At 34.5% G+C, this 22,669-nt stretch overlaps 2 protein-coding genes and 1 pseudogene across 2 annotated transcripts; 1 reads left to right on the top strand and 2 right to left on the bottom strand.

Moving 5' to 3' along the window:
* The first annotated feature begins 684 nt into the window (after positions 1-684).
* On the top strand, positions 685-1,503 carry LOC148927500 (MLP-like protein 31; annotated as a pseudogene).
* Positions 1,504-3,792: 2,289 nt separating this feature from the next.
* Positions 3,793-7,739, bottom strand: LOC125196623 (cytochrome P450 81Q32-like). The gene is made up of 3 exons (XM_048095216.2): positions 7,131-7,739; positions 6,516-6,885; positions 3,793-4,530 (listed from the first exon to the last, which is right to left on the bottom strand). The coding sequence occupies exons 1-3, from the start codon at positions 7,670-7,672 to the stop codon at positions 3,904-3,906; spliced, it is 1,539 nt and encodes a 512-aa protein (XP_047951173.1). The 5' UTR covers positions 7,673-7,739; the 3' UTR covers positions 3,793-3,903.
* A 10,285-nt stretch (positions 7,740-18,024) lies between these two features.
* Positions 18,025-20,340, bottom strand: LOC125194406 (cytochrome P450 81Q32-like). The gene is made up of 2 exons (XM_048092597.2): positions 19,447-20,340; positions 18,025-18,728 (listed from the first exon to the last, which is right to left on the bottom strand). Exons 1-2 carry the CDS (start codon positions 20,308-20,310, stop codon positions 18,117-18,119), a joined length of 1,476 nt encoding a protein of 491 aa, XP_047948554.1. The 5' UTR covers positions 20,311-20,340; the 3' UTR covers positions 18,025-18,116.
* Between the last annotated feature and the right edge of the window lie 2,329 nt (positions 20,341-22,669).

Here is a 22,669-nt window from a genome sequence, read left to right as displayed (position 1 = left end):
AAGTTTTATACGTGCTGGTGATATTTTTAAAGTTTTAGTACTACTTTGATACCAATCCAATGTTTATTTATGCATAATGTAATTCACTTTTTATATAATGCAAAAGTTTTTCTAGTGATATCAAAGTTTAGAGATGTGTAACAATATTTCATAGAATGAGTACCGCAAAGGAGAATATGACAAAGTATTAAGGACAAAATATAGTTAGTTGATGGCTATATCTTAAATTTAACAATTTCCCATGATGTGCAGTTGATGGCTTGTAGATGTTCTTTAATTTATCTTGCTTAATTTGATTTTGAATTTACAAATGCCCAAGATAATCTTTTACTTGTAAACATGAATTATATTTGAGATTTTTATTCCTTGTACGTTACCCCCTTGGTTGCTTATAACTAACCAAAAAAATTGACTCTATATCACCCTATAACACAATGTATTTAGGGCCTTATAATAACTTAAAAATCACGAAAAAAGATTATGAAGGAGAATCACACTTTAACTTGTGAATCAGTAATTATAATGATGACAAGATATTCTCATGCAGAAATATGTGTGAACAATCAGAGTCCAAATAATTAATATTGTAAATTCTAAATAAAATCAGTTGTTGTTGGTCTATATATAATAAGATCAAAAAGAGTGATCTGCATCTTTATAAAGTCTAGAAAATCTTAAATTCAATTAGAGTAACATTTGGAATACAAGTATAATAATGGCTGGGCTACCGGATAAGCTTGTTGCGCAGGTGGCTTTCAAGGCCGGAGGAGACGTGTTTCATCATCTCATGGCGAAGAACCCTAAACACTTTGCCAAAGTTCTACCTAACAAAGTCCAGGATTGTGAACTTCATCAAGGAGATTTTGGAGCTTGTGGCTCTGTTATTCAATGGATATACTTGGTACGTATGTTTTCTTAAGGATTTTGATATGAATAGAATGTTATCCTAATAACTGAATTTAAAAATCTTGTACATGTAGGTGGGAAAGAGCAAAGAGCAAAACAAGTTATAGAGGTAGATGAGGCGAAAAAGCTAATCACATTCAAAATGATTGAAGGAGATGATCTTGAGCTATACAAAAACATGATTGTAACCTATCACGTTGAGACCAAAGGAGGTGTCGACTTCATAACATGGACCATAGATTGCAGATAATCCACACTCAACCGCGCTCTTGAACTACTTCGTTGAGTTCACTAAGGAAACCGAGGCTCATATTTTCGGATGAAACTCACCTTATTTTGGGTTTATTCAACAATCCTTTAAGTTGACAATATCATGATTAATTTAGTACTATATATTATCCTTATAAATAAAGTGAAATCAGCATCTATATATATAGGTTTGCGATGCTAAAATAAAATGTGTATGTTCCAAATAAGCGAGGGATTGGTGAACCAAAATATGGTTGTGCTTGAGGGTGTAACATTGTTGTGTTCTACTTATTTTAAGTTTTCAGTCTCTGTTTTGTTTGTGTTTCCATTCTGAATTTGAGTGATATGATCATCTGTGAATTGATTTAGAACTTAATTCGAATTATGTTTTCGTCAAAGGTTTTTTAGTTTCGTATGTTTCCATCTCATTTGCATTACCTCTGGCAATCAACTTATCATCAACATATAATAATAAGGTAAGATAGTTCTTGTCAAACCTCTTGCAGTAATAACGATGGTCAGTGGCATCTTTTATAGACAATCTCCATCATGAATCCATCAACCTTCTTGTACCACTGTTTTGGAGTTTTCTTTAGACAACTCATCCTCAAAATCACCAAGAAGGAATGTTGTGTTTAAATCCATCTAATGTAATCATACTCAATACTAAACGAATATTAATTAGTTTCACAACAGGAGTGAACACATCTTTATAATTAATATCGTGTAGTTGCTCAAATCCCTTGACAACCAACCTAGCTTTGTAACATTTGCTACCTACTTCACCCTTGATAGGGTAGTGAATTCAAATTCGGAGATTGACCTTAAATTGGGATGCGTGTAAAGAAACGAAGAGGGAGAGAGAAAGAGATGGGATGCGTGAAAAGAAACGGAGAGGGAGAGAGTGTGTGACATATATACAACACGGATGGGATAGGATGCGATATGATGCGATGACTTTCCTCGCAAAATTGAAATTAAATCTATTTGTATTCCAGAGTTAATCAAATTTTATCAAATTAAAATTAGTTTCTTTTTTTTAATCAAATTTTAACTTAGTTGGGACGGAGGGAATAGTATTTTTGCCTTAACTAGTTCTAACATAATATCCAAAATAATTACAAATTTTAATTTGAATTTTCGAATTTTGAGAACTTTTGGATATTTTGGATTCTTCGGTCCAATTCAAATAAAGTTAGGGTGTCTCCGGTGGCGTCCCTTCCACTCGCCCCTCCCACTAGCCCTTCCCACTAGCCCTTCCCATGCCACGTCAGCACTAGCCCTTCCCATTCCACTGCCACATCACTAGCCCTTCCCACTGCACTAGCCCTTCCCACTAGGACTTCCCGCAATAAAATTAATAAATTCACAATTAAAATTAAAATTTACGGAATTAAAATTTCGACACGAGTCGTATTCATAGAGTTTTTTTTTAAAAAAAAAAAAATATCGGTGGGACGTCCGAGTGGGACGTCCTACCCACGCCACAGTAGCGCCCGTCAGGTAGGACGTCGACAGGAGGTGCGAGGCCATCGCAGGGGCACACGGGACGGGCATGGGCGCCCTTCCCGCCCACTATGGCACCCGTCAGGTCACCCGCCCCCGACGGGCGAACGGGAGGGGCGCCGTTGGAGACACCCTTAAAAACAAGATTTGGATACACATGATACCCCAAACTCAATGCCACTATCGCGTAGTAGTTGGATTGATGTTGGTGCACAACGGTCCTCATCTGGATTAAACTCTCTAAATTTAAATTGCCAGCAAATATGGTTTCCACTGATGGATGGCAAATTCCCCTTTTCATCAAACAACGTCAGACTCAGCTTTAACACATCGATATTGTTTCAGAAGTTGTTGTATTTGTCTTCCTTCGTTGTTTCCCTTTCTTTGAACACAACTCCAGGAATCTCAGCATCCATAGCGATGAACACGGATACTAATCAACAATACCACGGATAGTACGAAACTCTTTATCCAGATTCTCATCATACACCTCTCGAATGATGATAGAATCGAACAAACATTTTCTCAAACACGACGCACACTCTTTGAATAGTTGGACTCTTGATCTGCAAGAGCATCCCAACCAAAAAAATCAAAGATTGAACAGTTTGGACTGTTGGAGGTGCGATTTGGTAGAAGATTTGAAGTCTTGAGCCATTTTTCAATGAGAATTGATGATTAAGAGCTCCAATCCACCTTGAGTTGACCGCAAATCATAGATGTTATGGTTTTTATCATGTTATCTTTCCAAATGGTAGGCTACAACTTTTGGGTTGTTCTTAGTAAGTTAGGGATATTTGAAAACATGGATTCCTAAGTTATATTGAATGTTTTGATGCATTTGGCTCTATTTATGTATTTGTTGTCATTTGGGAGGAGTTAGCCTAGGTAACGAAATACGGTAGTGGTCCTAACTTCGACGTCTCTTTAACTCGGGGTAGGAAACAAAAATAAATAGAAAATCCTATATTAAACCTGTAGGAGTTGGTTTAGGATGGATCTTTGATATCGAATGTGCTTAAAAGCCTATCCCGAGCCTACTATGCGTCTTGTAGGGGTGAGGGGCAGGTGAGTCGAGCTTGGTGTTGTGCGATTGTTTGTCTATTCTGGTTGTTATTGTGTTGGATTCAATTTTCATCAAAAATATATCATTTCATACCACTCAGAATATCATTTATGATTTAAACAACACTACAATACATTATCATTTTAGTTAGCACATTCATCAGGTTGGAGTTGCACTTATATCTTTGTTCCCTCCACAACAACAAACTTGTTCATGATCTCCATCGGCCTACACATAGCTCGCAAAGGCTCCAACTTAGGCATAGTTAGCCCATCTCCTTCCCCCAAATCCACCTCCTCCACACCCACTCTCTCCCACTCAAAACATTGCACCATCGCCGCCAACGCCAACCCCACGAGCCGTTGGGCCAGCCCCACCCCAGGGCACGCCCTCCGCCCCGTCCCAAATGGCATCAGCTTATGCGCTTCGACTTCCACCCCTTCGAACCTCTCGGGCTTGAAGCTAGTGGCATCCTCCCACAAGTCGGGGTCCCTGTGTATCGCCCATGCGTTGACGAATACAAGAGTGCCACTTAGAATGTCGTATCCCCCGACTTTGCAGTCGGAGGACGACCTGTGGGGGACGAGCAATGGCCCCGCCGGGAAGAGCCGGAAGGTCTCCAAGATAATGTTGTGGAGGTAAGGCAGGTTGGATAGGTCTTCTTCAACTACCAATCGGTGGTGTCCGATTTTGGTTTCAAGTTCTTCTCTAGCTTTTTTGAGGATGTGAGGATGGTTGAGAAGTAGAGACATTGCCCATTCTATAGTGACAGCGGATGTATCCGTCCCACCAAAAAGTAGGCTCTGTTACAATAAATAAATTAAAATTGTAGTATTGTTTAATACACAAAGAAAATTTCTATATTAGTATTATTTTGATTTCATATACTCCCTTATAAAACTATCCAATGGTTATATCTATGAACTGCGTATATATAAAAAAAATCTTAGAAACAATTAGAAACCCTCCAGTTATTACTATTTTAGAAATTATAAAAAATACATGAGAATTCAAAAAATTACTCCTTCCATTTTATGTTAATAGAGTCATTTTTCTATTTTGAAAAATTCAATTGAGTCGTTTCATTTTTACTTTATATCTTCCTTCATCTTTCTTATTTTATTCTTTTATTTTTTTCACCATTCATTTAACATACTATTCTTAAACTCTATATTAAAAAAATGCTTCTATTTGTTTAACAAATAATGGAGGGAGGGAGTACTACATGAAAACATGAAAATGTAAACTAAAATATTTTCTATTTATTCGCGCCTAACCCAATCTATTTGTAGCACGGCCCCCCAATCAGTTTTGAGTTAGAATTTTTTAATTTATAATATTACACGAAATAAATATTCTACTTAGTTGCCTATTCACCTTTTTATTAATCTATTTGGACCAGTACATCGTTTAGATGACATTGATATTTTAATGAGAATATTTAAAGCTAAGAGACAAGTCATGGATCGAGACCTTTGGCACCACAGACGCAAAATATCTGTAGTCGTACTATTTTTTATTGTATTACGTACGAAGTTTGATTCGAATTTTCAATTTTTCACGTTAGATCTCATATTATTTATTACTACAATTTACAACTCTTACATTAATGCATGATGAAATGGGTTGGGTCTGAAAAAGGAGAAAAAATTCCATAGTCTATGTATACCACATGACAATGTGATGTGGTATGTCACACCAATATTATTTTACCAAATGGAAATATATAAGGCCTCTATTTCTAGCTGGAAACATAAAAATTTTGGAAAGAAAAATGCATTCTCATTTATTATGGAAACTATCCCAAATAATATGCATTCTCATTTATTATGGAAACTATCCAAATAATATGCATTTTCATTTTACCGTGTATACTAAAATGAATGGTATTATAATGTTGCACAACCAATTTATTAGTTTAGATTGATTCTCTTTTATATTGAGATATATACATAAATTCAATTTATTTACTTAATAGAATTATTTTTCATTTTTTTGATGTATACATGATTTAAAATTTGTTAACATTGTACACGATAGATTTACTATTTTAATGTTCTTTTTTATTTTATCACTACACATTAACTATATAATGATTATGTGTTATGTTAAAATATTACTACTAATTAAGATAATAATAATAATAAGATGATCTGATGGATTTTATACAATTAACAAAATATGTAGTAGTATAAAATTCAATATGAATTTCAAGAAATTAAAATACTACTATATTACTGTATTCAATTAAGGATTATAATCATACTTTATGCAATTAAAATGAGATTATATTTTTTAACACCAACTATAAAATTAAGAACATAAAACTTTAATAGACATAATTATGTAGTCTATTATAACTACTTAACTATAAAATACAATTATAAAATAATGAATATGAAACTTAAAAAATGATATAATCTAATAACTATAAAAATAGTAAAAAACAAACGTATTTACTTGACTAAAAGTAAAAAAGATGGAGCTTGCGTATATACATTGTGTGTGTATGCTTGTATATAATCAATATATGGGGAATGGTAAAAATTACCTCAAAACAATATATTATGCCATTATTATCATTTGGCCATGTATGCCATATTTTTCCATTTGGCAAAATAATATTGGTGGGGCCTACCACATCACATTGCCATATGGTATGTCTAGACTAGGCAATTTTTTCTCCTGAAAAGGATATATAAGCACATCTTTTTATTTTAATTATTTTATAGATATTTCATGAAAAAAAAAATAAAGAAAGAAAACAGAGTTGACCAAGAAGTGTTACCATGAGAAGTCCTTTGATAGTGAGATCGGATCGTTGCAGCTCCAACAAATGTCCGATCATACTATTCCTCTTCTCGCGGCGGTGCTCATCCACCAGCTCCTGAAACAACTCATCCATCTCCTCCGCCAGCGCCGCCACTTTCTTGGTGAAACCACCGTAGTCAATCCACTGCAGAAACGGCAAGAAATCCTGCGGATTCGAAGCCTGCGCCATCTCGAAAACCTCGTTGATTATCCGCCGCAACCTCCGCCCCTCCTCGCTCTCCTCATCCAGCCTCTTCGCCGCCAGCATTGTCATCATGTTGTTAAACGTCAGCTTCGACAGCATCGGCCTCAGCTCCACCTCCGAAAACCCTCGACTCTCTTTCTCGCTGCAAAAAACTTCTCTTTTACTTGCAATTACTTTAAGGACATAAGCGCAATTACTTGCACTGGAAAATTTTCAAAAATAACAATAATTTAAAGTATTCCTAAATTAAGGAAAATTTAACTTAGTTTTTTTTTTTTTTTTTCTTTCTCTGATTTTAATTGGAATACCAACAATAAGGACGTTTTTGAAGGACTGGTGTTATACAGAAACGCAAATTAAGCGTCCTTAATTAAATTAAAAAATGACCTTAACGATTTTTTTTGTTGAAGTGTATGTTTCTCGACGAGGCTCAGCAGCATCGATTTCACCTCATCATGCCGGATTTCGGAAAACGCGGTGAGCCGGCCGCCGGAGAGGATCTCCTGGGCGGCGATGCGGCGGAGGCTGCGCCAGAGCTCGCCGTAGGGGGCGCCGGACATGGTGCTGTGGTTGTAGCCGATGTACTTGTCGATAATGATGATCGGGCGGTTGGCCAAAGCGACGTCGTTTTTGGTGAAGCATTCGTCGACGAGGGACGGGGAGGATACGACGACGGCGCGGTGGAAGCCGAGCTTGAGGGAGAAGATGGGGCCGGTGGATTGGGAGAGGCGGTGGAAAGTGCGGTGGAGGGGTTGTTTGAGGAGGTGGAGGTGGCCGATGATTGGGAGAGCCACGCCGGGGCTCGGCGGGAGGCGGTGGCGGTGGCGGGGGCGTTTGTAGATGACAAAGATTGATAGTAGAATAGTGAGAGTTATGGAGAAGATAAGAGGTAATTCCATTTTCTGATTGGACTGTATTTGGAGTTGCATTCATTCATGTATATATGCTACTTATTGTTTTAACTACTCCTTACTTTGATTTTTTTTTTTTTTTTTTTTTTTGTATGACGTTTTCCCCTTGTTTATTCTTAGTCAAATTGAAGGACAAATATATACTTGCAATATGTAAATAGCCAGAAACATATCCTTCCCCTATTTTATTAGTGTTAGAGAGTAGAGACATTTTTCCGAGAACAAGTAATAAGAAGAATAAATTATATAAACAGTGAAAGAATAAAGCAGAAAAAATAATATATTTACTCCGATCCATAGTAATAGAGTCATTTTGGCATTTTGATATGTTCCATAGTAATATAGTCATTTCCCTTTTTAGTAAAAGTCAACACATTTTTCCACACCTTCTTTACTTTTTTTTACTTTTTTTTCTCTTTATCTCTCTACTTTTTTCATTTTCCACTTTATTCACCCTTTTACTTGACTCACCTAACACAATTTTTTTTCTTAATCTTCGTGTCGAAAAAAAACGCCTCCATTACTATGGAACGGAGGTAGCAAGTAATTGAATAAACTAAGAGATATTAGTATATTTAATTATGTTGAAAAAAATGAGTAAAACTCTAATGGGAAGATAGAGCAGAAGAGAAAAAATAGTTTAATTTGAATCTTATTTTGTTCTATATCATTCCCTATATTTCACTAACTCATTTTATTCCCATTTTATTATGAAGTACTAATATACTCCATGTAACCAAAGAAAACAAGACGTTGGTGATAACACGAGTTTTAATACGAAATTGGCAAAACTTAAGAAAAATAAAAAGAAAAAGTATAATTTATTATGAGTTTACCTCATAAGAAAAAAAAACTTACCAAATATATATACAAAGGGACTAATTTTTTGGGACGAACGAAAATGAAATGAGGAGACTGCTTTTATGGGATGGGTAGAGTATAAAGGTAAAATCCACAATTCACTAACTTTTTCAACTCACTTTCTATTAAATTTCTTAAAATCAATGTCCGATCAAAGTGGGACACATATTGGGTGATGTTAGGATCGTCGGCTTTACATTAGTTTCATATTGTCTGCTTTGAGCTTAGCCAAGCCCAAGCCCGCACGAATTTGCTTTTGGATCACTCCACCTCAAAGTAATTGAGTTGAACAACATTTTATATAGCTTCCAACTTTTTCTCACTCATCCGATATGAGTTTGTAACACAACAAACCTCTCTCAAACCGAGACCACATGGCAATACATCGACACATTTAGACATTATAGGCCTTACTCTAACTTGAGTCATCTTGGACGAAACACTAACTTGAGTCATCTTGAGCCGCAAAATAATTGGAGTTGGATAACACTTATAGTATATAGTTTTCAACTTCGTTCATATATATGGGTTTGTATTTCAACAAACCTCTCCTGAAACCGAAAATTCATCGGGAACACAGTTGACACATCGAGACATTACGGGCTAAACTCTAACTTGAGTCATCCTGGGCCTAACCCAAGCCACTGCGGTTCTAATATCACTGGTTAAAAAATCATCAACTGCATATTAGTTCGATATTGTATACTTTAGATAGAGTCAAGCCTATATAGATTTATTTTTGGATTACTTTTAAAATGCCTCTAACTAATTGGAAATGGATAATATTTACTTAGCTTCTAACTTCCCCCATTTATTAGATATGGGATGGGCTTGTAATGCAAAATAATTGACTAATTAAGAAGAATTTTGATTCTGGATTCCAAACAAGATAAGGATGAAAAGCTTCATGGTGGATTGGTGGTTATGAAATGTAAGGAAAAATATGAGCACTTTACAATTATTAAGCTTAGCTTAGCTTTTCCCCATAATTTATTAAAGCACTTAATCAATTAAACCGATTAATTAAAACAATACTTTTATGTAATCAATGACAAAACAATACTTTTACGTAAAAAATTGCTAGTGGAGTAATATTTGTATGATTATTAGTTAATTCATTCAAATGCATGGACAGAGATCTAATAATACATGAAAATTCAACATATTTATTACGGTGGAAGAACGAGTGATAATTTCGTCTTAGTATAAACAATAAATTTAGTTTGATTAGTTTAAAGATAAGATAATACTCTAGTTAAATGATTGTGGTCTTGCCTTAATAACAACTGTAAATTTTGAACCAAAGTATTTCCTAATAGAGGCGTTTCTTTACGGCATGCGATTTAAGAAAAAGTTAAGTTAAATGAGTTAAGTAAAGGAAGAGAGAATAAAGTAAGAAATAGTAAAGTAAATAAGAAAGAAATGTATTGACTTTTATTAGAAAAGAAAATGACTCGTCTATTGTGAAATATACCGAATAGAAAAATAACTCCACAACTATGGAACGGAGGAAATAGTATATAATTGATAAATAGATTAGGATCAAATACAAATGATGCAAGATTGAATCGGAACAAGACACGTGCTCTAGTTTTGCTATCAATACAAGTTTCAACGGGCGAAACTTGAATCAATATAGTATAGTTACACCGGTCTAGTTACTCTCTTCGTTCACATGATTTAAAGTCTTATTTTGACTTGTGTGAATTTTAAAAATGTGAAGGAAAGTGAGTTGCAAAAGTTGATGGAATATGAGTCATACTTTATGTATTAGTTTTATAATAGAACGTGAGTGTAATGAATTAGTGGAAAGTGAGGTTTATTTGCCAAAAAAAATGTGGACATTATTTTGTGGACGAACCAAAATAGAAATGTTGACATTATTTTATGGACGAATGAATTAGTGATTTTACTTCAATCATTTACGCCAAACTCAAAAGAATATTCTCTATCTACTAAACTTTTTTACTCAAAAAATTTTAAAAAATAATTTGAACTTTTATGAGTATATTTTACTCATAAATTTAAAATGAACTTAACTTTAAAATATCATTAGAATTAATTTACCAGTTCATTTTAAATTTTAATGTACCATTTGAACTGGTCATTAACACCGCTACAAGGCATGCATACGTACTAGGCTCGTATGAGAAGACTAATCATGGTAGAAAAATCGGCGGACAAAATCATGCGCGGACTTTTCAAATGGATCAATGTTTAAATATAAAGTTGAGACCAATATTTGTAATTACTTGCAATGGGGTGCGTTATATTTCTTGTAAGTCATATATACTGTTCTATATTTAGCATTCGTATTTGATTTTAATTTTAGAAGAACGCCACCAATCAGGAGTTGAAAAATTGGGTTTACAATATGATTTACGTGCTAGTGGTATTTTTTTGGATGGATATGACTCTAATTTCTGTTTTCCCTTTTCTTCTAATGTCGGTAAATCGCAATTTCAATAATATGTAGCTCATCACATGCGTCACAACTTGCACAACAAAAGTCGATTAATTTTTCTCTAGAGTTTATCACATGCGTCACACGGTGTAGTGGCAATACACATGATCACCATATCATTTTTTAAGTGAGAACTCTCAAACGGCGAAAGTCGTACTTGTAGACTAAAATTAAAACTTTATATGCAAGTTACACATTTTTAGAGAATCTACGAGACTATGGTCTTTTTAAAACATAGCTTTAAATTCAAACCATATACTGTATTTTATTCTTAACTTAATAGTTTAATGGCGCTATTAGGTTTTGTGGCAGTAAAAGTAGCTTTTGGATTCTCTTCCTTGTTTCATTAATATAAATTGTAACGTACTTTACCATCATTTTTATTGTTCTATAATTTCTTGTTAAACTATTATTGGAATTGTTGAAATATTTTAAAAAACACGTATTGGGCAACATATGTTTCTTGAATCAACAAGAATCATATTACATCCAGGAGAAACTCACGGGCTTGTTATTAAATTATCAAAAAAGAAAATATACCTCAAAATTTAACCATGGGCTTTGGCTATAAACTTGCATATAGATGTTCTTGGTTATGTTTATTTGATTGATCCAAAGTTGTTGGAAAAAATTCCATCAATTGTTTGCTCCATTATTACTAAAAGAGTTTGTGATTTGTTACAACCGCGACTAGTGGAGGATTAAAGAAGCGGAGAAAAAAAGAAAAAATAAAGAAATAATATACTCAAACAACTATCGAAATAAGAAACGACATATTATAGTCAGAGTATTATTCAAAAAGTACTAATAATTGAGTAATCTATGTCAATGAAACATAAGATTAAACGGAAATATTGTCTTAAGCGAAAGCAAGTTACGGGGAATAATGATGTCATATACGAAGAAACAACGCTTTCCTCAAAATAATAATGAGTAGACTTTAGAGGCTCCACTCAACACCCACCACGTCTGTCGCTGCTCTACCTGCGCATTTTTAAAACAAATGTAAGGTTGAGTACTTGATATACTCGGTGGACACATGCCGAAATAATATTTCATAAAAACATATTTGTGAAGCCAACATTGATCTACCTCAAGGTTTTACCTTAAAAAGGCTCGAGTACACTAAAATATTTCATTTTCATCAAAGTCGGTCCATTTTCTGTTATGATAATCATGTCATGACATGTGTTTGATTTAAATAGTATCAGTGAACTTTCTTGAACTATTGGACAAGTTAAAAAAAAGATGATCTCATTGAGGAGAAATGTTAAAAAGAATTCATAAAAGATGGTGAATCTTTCCTTAATACATATAGCTAATAAGGTAAATCTTATGATATGTACGTTTTCTCTAGTCTTCCTGGACGTGTAAATGGCTCTCAATCAAACACAAATATATAAAATAAACACAACGAGATTCAACAACCCTTTATGTGTATATGACTCAAATGAGTTGTTGGGCCATAGCCCCAATAAACGGTAGTAAAAAAGATCCTTAATCTGGGCCCCAACATAGCTAATGTTCATGTCAAAGGATCAAGATCCAAATCCAAGGCCCGGCCCCAGAACCAGCACACGGCCTTGGTGAGGCAGGCTTGTGATTATAGCCCATATCACGACGAAGCCCCTTATAAACTTGAGCAGTGAATGTTCATTAATCAATCTATCATAAGAATTAATTAATCTATTTTCAATCATACAATTTTATATTCATTTAATGGGAAGCAGTTTAAGGAAAGTTCATATATCACGATCGTGTACACAGAACATAAATCAATCATATATATATATATATATATATATATATATATTAATTTCATAAAATAAAATTTTTTATCACTATACAATCGTAATCAATCATATACTCTATATTAATTTCATAAAATAAAAAATTTCATCACTCATACAATCGTCAAACGATCTTATCTAAAGATAATTCAAACGAAACATTCTTCATAAATTAAAATTTTTAAAAGCATGACATTGAAAATTTGTGACACAACCCATAATATGTTAAACTACATTTTACCTAATAATCCGATAAGATGAGTCATAAGGTTTTGTCTGAATTATATAATACTCTATCTTTCACACATAAGTATGCACTTTTTCCTTTTTAATCATCTCATAAGAGTATGCACTCTCTAATTTTGTAAATTCTCTTCTTTCTATTGAAGTCGGACCTAAACTCTATTAATAATATTTTAATTACTCCCTCCATCCCATAGAAATAGGTCATTAAGTAAGAGAGAATTAGAAAAAGTATTCGAAATTGTATAGTGGATAGTGGAGCCTAGAGATGTCAAACGGGCCGAGCCGACCCAGCCCAGGCCCGGCCCACCAATGAAATGAAGCGGGCTTGGGCTGAGCTTAGTATGTTAAACGGGCTCCAATTGGGCCTTTTTACAAACCCAGGACCGCCCCAGGCCCACTCAAAGCCCGGCCCAGGTTCAGGCCCAGCAGCATCTGAATATTATACTATATATTCTTAATTCTTTGAATATATTTGTTTTTTTCATATCAATATAAATATTCTTTATTTATTTATTATTAAATAAATTAACTAATCAATCTAAATCAAAATTTATAGTATCAAATTTGATTTCCATGGTTATATAGATTAATTGTTAACTACTTTTTCCTTTTAAAAATAGTATATCTTAGAATTAATTACCACTTGATTTGCATAATTGTAGAGATTAGTTCCGATTATATGTATGTAATATATGGAGTATGAATATGTATTATGCCTTATTATCTTACGTGTACATGCATATGGGTAAAAAATTAGATATTATCTCTACATATTCATATCCTTTCTATTAATTTATTACAAGATTGCATGTTATTGTATATTTGTATATTTTAAAGATAATCATAGATTTTACTAATAATATTATGCAAAAACAATCAATTAATTCAGTTACATAACCTAAAAGTATAACAAATTTAATTTCCAATTACAACATAATGGTAGATAAATGCTTAGTTGATTTGCATATTTATAGTAGTAGTTATAATTGATTTACTACTATTTAAAATAGTTCCATAATAATAGTCTATAATGTGTAACTCCTATTTTTGTGGGAATAGTGGGATTATAGGGTAAAACTAATTTATGCGTGTAATGTAATTAGTTGATTGATTCCATAATTATATTACCCCATAACATATCTAGTTCCATAATTGTTTTTTATTACAAATAGAAATAAGAGAAATATCAAGTCAACTTTTCCCCTACATCACGTCGCTGCTTCCTCCCTCGTGATTTCATAGTTCTACAGAATGGAGTATAAATTCTACTAGTTTTAATCCACGTGCGATACACGACGGAATATTTTATCTCAAATAAGAAATAATATAACTAAATAATATTTAAAAATAAAAAAATAATAATTGTACTACTATATAATAACAATTCAACAAATATATGCTCCTCAATTCATTTTATACATAAACACATAAAATTAAACATATTTGAAATGGAGTAAAAACAAACACAATTATTTGGACAACGATGAAGAGACTATATCAATTGTTGACACTTTTGAAAAACAATCCTTCCTATTTCTATACTAAAAATAATGTAAATCACACTTTTAACTAAATAATAAATTGATAACTCATAATATTGAAAATGTCAAAATTATGACCATAAAAAAATTCAAATGATAAACTACACAAAAAAACATTATATTAATTGGTTGAATTAACACTATTATATTAATGAATAATGATAACTCTTTTGAACGTTTATAACGTTTATCTTTATTTATTGCACTTTTAAACATGGTTTGTTGGAACATGAAACATATATACTCGATCTACTATTTTTTATACTACTTTATAATTTTAAATACTGCAAAATTTCTTTTTGTAAAAATATAGTTCTTAATAGTATAATATACTATTTTACTCAGCATGATCACCTATAGATAAGATAATTATATTTTAATATAAAATCAGTTGTATCCTAGACTAATTAAGTGTCAAATCCTAATTTCAACAATAATATTATTAGTAAAATATTATTTTCTGTGACACCACTTAATATAATTATAGCGTCAGTGACAATATAAATATACAAATGTAATAAATTGTGTTAAGAAGAAGATAAATATTATACATGTTTCGAGTTAAGGATGTTACAATTCTTCCATCTCTAAGAATTGTAAAAAATATTAGGATAAAATTCTCGAACCATATACACGCGTAGGGCTGGGGAAAAATATCAAAAAAATGATATATCGCTCGTATCGTATTGAAAAATATCAAAAAATTATCGAATTTTCGATATATCATAATTTTCGATACGATACGATATCGTATCGTAAGTTTTCGATACGATAACGATATGAATTTCCTTATATCGCGATATATCGTTTTATATCGAAAATACGATATATATCGAAAATTTTCGATATATCGATATTTTATTTTCGATATATATCGATATTTAACGATATATCGAATTTCGATACGATATATCGAAATATCGATACGATAACGATATGAAATTTTTTTATATCGAAAGTTCGATATATCGAAATTCGATATATCGAAACTTTCGATACGATAACGATATGAAATTCTTTCATATCGATATTTTCGATACGATACACGATACAACGTTTTCGATACGATATATCGTATCGACCCACCCCTATACACGCGGTACTCTAACTATTGTAATCACAGAAAAAAAACAACAATAAATGAAATGGAAATTACAATGAAAATTATAAAATAAACCGAACTATAAGTTTGGTCGAGAAAAAACCTCTTTCCGCAAGACAAGCCGTAATAAGGTAAGAAGTGACACTCATACCATCCTGTCATGGAAAATACATTCTAAGGATATTATATTGGTTTTGTCTCCACGTTTAATGAATTCATAGACACACGACATCATACTCGAATGAGTGACGAAGTATTGCTAGGTTGTAGATTATCAAGGAAGATGAATTCCATGCTTTCAACAAATAAAATAAGACAATGAAGAAGTGATTATAATCTTGCACATACTACATATTTATAGTGTAGATGAACAAATAAGAGAGGATGACCGTTACTTTTATGCAATTGATTATGATATTGTAATTGATTAGTGGTTAATTTTTTGAATTAATCATTTGACCATCATATTAATGTTTATTGACTAACAGTGTAATCAACTTTATAATTTCGTATGTTCTATCAATATAATAATATTGTAATTGATTAGTTTGTTCATTTGAATGTAACCGTTTCAATTCATATGAATGTAACGGTTTCAATATTGGAGTCATTTATATTTCAGCCGTTATTCCATATTTTATTAGCGGCTATTTAAATATTTAATTTCACACCCTATATTTACAAATATTTAAATTTATACTCAAAATTCACAAATATTCAAAAACGGCCCAAAACTCGCCTTTTATATATGTATAGATTTATCCATTCAATTATTTAGCAAACTAGGCCCGGCCCAGTCCACTTACCAGCTGGGCCCGGGCTTGGGCTGGGCTCATTCTATATACCAAAACCCAGGCCCGGTCCGACATGGGCCTGGGCCGGGCTAGGCTTAAATATCTCTGGGCCACACCGGGCCTGGGCTGGGCTGGGCCGGCCCGGCCCAGTTGACATCTCTAATGGGGCCCATAAATTAGGGGTGTCGAAACGGGTAGCGGGTATTGGGAAACCCTCAGCCCGACCCGCTACCCGACGACAATGGGAAACTTGGCGGGATCGGGTAGTTTGTTTTAAATTTTTGCGGGTATGGGTATACCCGAACCCGATAATACCCATTATTTATAGGGGTTTCAAATATTTTATTTTAGTTAATTAGTTTCAAATCTATATATACTCCCCGATGATACACTTTATTTCCAATTATTTATCCGCTGCCAAATGAAGGATTGCAAGATTGGTGAAAGTGAAACTTTTATTAGTTTAGTGTCTTTATATTAAAGATTTAAAATATATAGACTTTTAGTTGAAGTAATATATATTTAGACTTTTGATGAAAGTGAATTATTTTATTTATAGGGGTTTCAAATATTTTATTTTAGTTAATTAGTTTCAAATCCATATATACTCCCCGATGATATACTTTATTTCCGATTGTTTATCCGCTGCCAAATGAAGGATTGCAAGATTGGTGAAAGTGAAACTTTTATTAGTTTAGTGACTTTATATTAAAGATTTAAAATATATAGACTTTTAGTTGAAGTTATATATATTTAGACTTTTGATGAAAGTGAATTATTTTTTATTTTATATTAGACTTTTGAATGGTGATTTAATTTAGGCATGCTTGATGTTTCTATCATATTTGCTTATTTGAAATTTGAATTTCCATTATATTTCATACATAATCATATTATATTTAAGAGATGAGAAATCACCATATTTTTGCGTAATTAATAGTTGGAAATTATGCAAATACAATAAAGTAAAAAAAATACAAATCTAAAATCGTAGTGTAGCAACTAGCAACAATCCAAAAATTCATTCTAGAATTTCAAACATGTACATAAAATTATTGTATTAGATGACTAGCATTGATGATAAGCGAAAACTAAAAGCATAATACCGTTGAATAATATAATACACAATTCAAATTATGTGTGCGGGTTTGGGTACCCGCAACTGCGGGTTTGGGATACTCGATGCGGGTATGGGGTTACCCGTTTAACTATACGGGTCGGGATTGGGTAGTATAATATTGAAGTTTTCGGGTACGGGTACCCATAAAATCGGGTTTGGGTATCCGCGGGTACCCGTTTCGACACCCCTACCATAAATGATAAAGAAAAAGAGAAGGAGAAAAAAGTTGTGATAAACATATATGGACTATTTGTATGGAGACGGAAAAAGGAAACACGGTCTATTTTCTATGGGACGGAGGAAGTAAATTTTTTCTTTTTTACCTCATTTTTATTTACCAATCGTATATTAAACTCAAACCCAACCAAAAATACATATTTTTGTGAGATAAAAGGGAGTATGAAGCAAAACATAAATTAAAAACTATGTCGACCAGATATAATAACTAAGGAGAAACAAAATAAATCATGATTTGTGATTCTGAAATTCAAATAATGAATGAAAAACAATGTGTCCCATTCCAAACTACAAAAACAACTCACTCTTAAACAGTAATAACTCTTCGACCCACATCACTAACTCTACATTTTGCCTCAAAAGGTATATTCTTAGGCATACTTGCTCCTTTCCCTTCACTCAAATCCACCAACCTTTCATCAACCCTCTCCCATTCAAAGCATTGTATCAAACTCCCCAACGCCAAACCCACGACCCGGTGGGCCAGCCCGCTACCCGGGCACGCCCTCCGGCCCATCCCAAACGCCAGCAAGTTCGGGGCCCCGATTCCCCCGCCTTCGAACCGCTCTGGCTTGAACTTCTCCGGGTCATCCCAAACGGATGGGTCCCGATGGATGGCCCATGCGTTGACCATCACGATCGCGCCACGTGGCACGTCGTACCCCGCGATCTTGCAGTCTGATGATGCCTCGTGGGGTACGAGCAACGGTGCGGCCGGAAACAACCGCAATGTTTCGGATATAATGTTTTGGAGATAAGGGAGGTTATGTAAATCCGACTCTTGGAGGAGACGATCATTTCCGATTACTCTATCGATCTCTTCTCTTGCCTTCTTCATCTTGTCCGGGTGGTTTAGTAGCGCAGACATTGCCCACTCTACCGTTACGGATGATGTGTCTGTCCCCACAAGCAGCATCATCTGTCATTTCCACATTAAGAGTTCATTACCTAAATTAAGAACTACTATAACAAAATCCTGATTGTTAAACCAATCTTTGTTTTCGGTAACAAAATATGACGTGATCTTTGAATTTTTTTGATTGGGACGCAATTGTAATTTGCACCAAATCCAAAAGGTTAAGATAGTATTCATATCATGACCAAAAGATGGATGATATAACAAAAAATTTTAACCCAAAAAGCAATTGCAGATCTAAAAATTGAATATCGTATAAGGTCAAATTAAAAGAGAAATAATATTATTGGACTCCGTTAGGTTCCTAACTATCTTAAATTGCTAATTGTTATCTATGTCAACAACATATGTTATAGATACCAACGAAAGTATTTATATGTTTGTGTTGACATTTATTCTACATGTCAACACGAAAACATTTGTATGTCAACAAAATTTAATTGACACACAAAATTTATTTGACATACAAATTTAATTTGTATAGCATAGGCTGTTGATATAGTTAGCAATTAGCAAGTAGTTAGCAACTTATCACATCCCTGATAAACTAACTACTACTCCGGATTTTTTTTATAAAAATAGATTATAATTTAAATGGCTATAACAAGTGTTATATTTTGAAAATGACATAGTAATTTTGTCTATACCACCCAAAATTTAATAAATTTGATACTAGTAATTTAAATATGATAAACAGAGTATTGTCATTTTGTATACTTACCACAATAATACATTTGATGATTTCTTCTGTATAATATTCTGGATCCGAATCCTGCATAGCAAGGAGGTGACTAATCATGGTGTTTCCATCGCCATGTCGTCTCTGCTCATCAACCAACGCTTGAAGAGAGGCATCCATCCTAGCAGAAATCCTAGCCAGATTCCTCTCCACCCCTTTATAATCAAACCATCTCAAAACCGGAAAAAAATCCGCCAAGTTCGACACACCGCCGTAGCCAAAAACCTCCTTGATAAGCCCCCTGAACTCCTCCGCCTCCTCGCCGTCCTCGTCCACCCCGAAATACCTCTTTCCGGCCACCATCCGCATGATGTTATTGAATGCCATCTCAGACAGAGCCTCCCTGATCTCAACGCGCCCCTCCCCCGACTTCCTGCTCAGCTTCTCCAGCATGAGCCTGACTTCGTTGCCTCTGATCGATTGGAACGCGTTGAGGCGCGCGGAGGAGAAGATCTCGGTGGCCGTGAGGCGGCGGAGGTTGCGCCAGTAGTCACCGTAGGGGGCGCCGACGAGGGAGGTGTAGTTGTAGCCGATGTATTTGCCGATGATGAAGCGGGGGCGGTTGGCGAGGGTGATGTCGTTTGTTGTGAAGCATTCCTCGGCCGCGGCCGGGGAGGAGACGACCACCATGAGACGGGTGCCGAGGCGGAGGGAGAAGACGGGGCCGAGTTTTCGGGAGAGGGTTAGGAAGGTGCGGTGGAGGGGGAATTTGAGGAGGGGGAGATGGCCTAGTAGGGGAAGTGTGGGGAATGGAGTTGGTGGGAGTTTTTTTCTTGAATTGTAGAGTTTTAGAGAAATGAGGAGAAATGGGAGGGAGATGAGAATGTAGAGCAAGGTTGGTTCCATGATTGATATGTCACTTATCTTGTTATTGTGATTTCAAATGTTGTATTTATACTACATTGATGCTATGGAGTTTGTGTAATGTTTGGTCACGCAATTGCGCCGCCAAGGGGTGGAAACATCGTCAAGGTAAGGGAATTTTCAACGTTTTGAATTTTCGTGATGAGATCGTTGGCGTTGAATCGTGAATGGCATGCGACATTGGAAACTTGGTGTGACGTCCAAGGAACCTCTCTTCTCAATATGAAAGAAATTAATTTTATGAAATCAATTAAGGAAATAATGATTATACAATAAAAGTATCAAATTTCTAGAGTATTTTCAACCGTGTACGTCAAGTTTAAATTTATTTTTGTGTAAAATATCATACTACCTTTATTCCATTCAAGATGTACGCATTTTTGAATGGCGCGAGATTTTAAATGGAGCAATTGTATTTGATAAAGTAGAGTGGAAAATGTGATTAAATATTTTAATGAGGAGAGAGGAGAGAATGATTTGTTTCTAAATTTGTTTCTAAATATAGAAAGTTGACATTATGAGTTGGACAAACTAAAAATATAAGGTGGACATCTTGATTGGGAAGGATGAAGTATCAAATACTCCCTTCATCTGCTATTAGGTTGTCTCCTATGGCGCCCTTCCCGTTCGCCCGTCGGGGACGGGCGACCCGACGGGCGCCATAGTGTGCGGGAAGGGCGCCGACGCCCGTCCCGACTGCCCCTGCGAAGAGCTCGCCCCTCCCGTCGACGGGCGAGTGGGACGGGCGCCACTGTGGCGAAGGTCGCCCGTCCCAACTCGGACGTCCGACATTTTTGTTTTTTTTTTTAAATTTTATTTACTATGTTTTTTTTTAAATTATGTAATTTTTTTAAATTATGTAATTTAATGTAATTTTCGTATTTCCCGTTCGTATTCGTGTCGAATTTTATTTCCGTGAATTTACATTTTATTTTCGTGAATTTAAATTTTAATTGTGAATTAATTTAATTGTGGGAAGGGCGAGTGGGAGGGGCGAGTGGGAAGGGCTAGTGCAGTGGGAAGGGCGAGTGGGAGGGGCGAGTGGGAAGGGCTAGTGCAGTGGGAAGGGCTAGTGATGTGGCAGTGGAATGGGAGGGGCTAGTGCTGATGTGGCATGGGAAGGGCGCGTGGGAGGGGCGAATGGGAGGGGCGCCGCCGGAGACAACCTTAGAGCATCCACAATGGATGCCCGATCTCACGATCGTCCGAGATCGGGCTCGGGCGTCGTCGGGCATCCATTGCAGACGTCGGTCGTGCCCGACGACGACCGATCTTTCGGTCGCGAACAATCTCTCGCCCAATCCATCGGGCATGAGATCGGGCATCCATTGCAGCCCGACGCCCGAGCCGGATCTCGAAAAAAAAAATTATAAAAAAATCAATTTCTAATTATAAAAATTGATTTTTAATTCTAAAAAATCAATTTTTAACTTGAAATAAAAACTATAATTTCAGAATGATTCATACTAAAAGACGCATCCATGAATTAGTGAAAGAACTAAATGAGCAAGTTTTGCATTGCTTGAGACTTGAGTAAACCTTTTATAGATAGATTTTCAACTCCAACTTTCATTGTGACTTCGATGTGGGACAAATGATAGTTTTATAGATATGTTTTCAACTCCAAGTTTATTTGTGATTTCGATGTGGGAAAATTAGTTTTACACTTAAAAGAGAGTTTTTTGTTGCTTTATATAAAAATTTATTTGATTTCAATACACAATCTATGTTTAGCATAATGTTAAATGTATCTTGGAAAATTATAGAGGTTGTGTGTTCAAGCCCCAAACTCAACATATTACTTTTATTTTAACCTTTTATTATACTTTTCTCATTTTATTCGATTAATGTAAGTGTTTTATTTAAATTTATTGTGTTCTATAATAGTGTATTTATATTTTGCTATTTTTTATTTGATTAAAATTAAATATAAAATTTATAAAAAAATTTTGAAAAATTAAGTAATGCATGCTTCTCATTTAATTTAGTATTTAATTTTTCCATTTATAATATGTGAAAATATAAAAAAAATAATGACATTAAAAATTAAATGAAAAGTGAATAATTGATAGGGCTCGCACTAGGGCGCAACCATTGCAGAAAGAAGGGGCGTGCTGATGTGGCAACCACTAGGGCGCCCACCAGGGCATCCATTGTGGATGCTCTTAGGAGTCACATTTCTTGGCGAAACGAGTTTTAAGAAATATTAAGAAAAATGAGTGGAAAAAGTTAGTGGAAAATGAGTTTCACTTATATACATTAGTTTTAAATGAAATGTGAGTAGAATCAGTTAGTGGAATGTGAGATCCTATTACCATTTATAGTAAAAATGAGCCGAGAC

This window comes from Salvia hispanica, chromosome 4, assembly GCF_029641045.1.
Source record: "Salvia hispanica isolate PSC_SH4W2 chromosome 4, Shi_PSC_v1, whole genome shotgun sequence".
Taxonomy (NCBI): Eukaryota; Viridiplantae; Streptophyta; class Magnoliopsida; order Lamiales; family Lamiaceae; genus Salvia; species Salvia hispanica.
This window is presented reverse-complemented; position numbering and strand designations above follow the sequence as displayed.

Coding starts and splice junctions, on each gene's coding strand:
- LOC125196623 (XM_048095216.2), bottom strand. CDS start 7,672: ATGCAACTCCAAATACAGTCCAATCAGAAAATGGAATTACCTCTTATC. Junction 6,886..7,130: donor CAACAAAAAAAATCGTTAAG/GTCATTTTTTAA, acceptor AGTTTTTTGCAG/CGAGAAAGAGAGTCGAGGGT. Junction 4,531..6,515: donor CTATCAAAGGACTTCTCATG/GTAACACTTCTT, acceptor TTATTGTAACAG/AGCCTACTTTTTGGTGGGAC.
- LOC125194406 (XM_048092597.2), bottom strand. CDS start 20,310: ATGGAACCAACCTTGCTCTACATTCTCATCTCCCTCCCATTTCTCCTC. Junction 18,729..19,446: donor TCATCAAATGTATTATTGTG/GTAAGTATACAA, acceptor TGGAAATGACAG/ATGATGCTGCTTGTGGGGAC.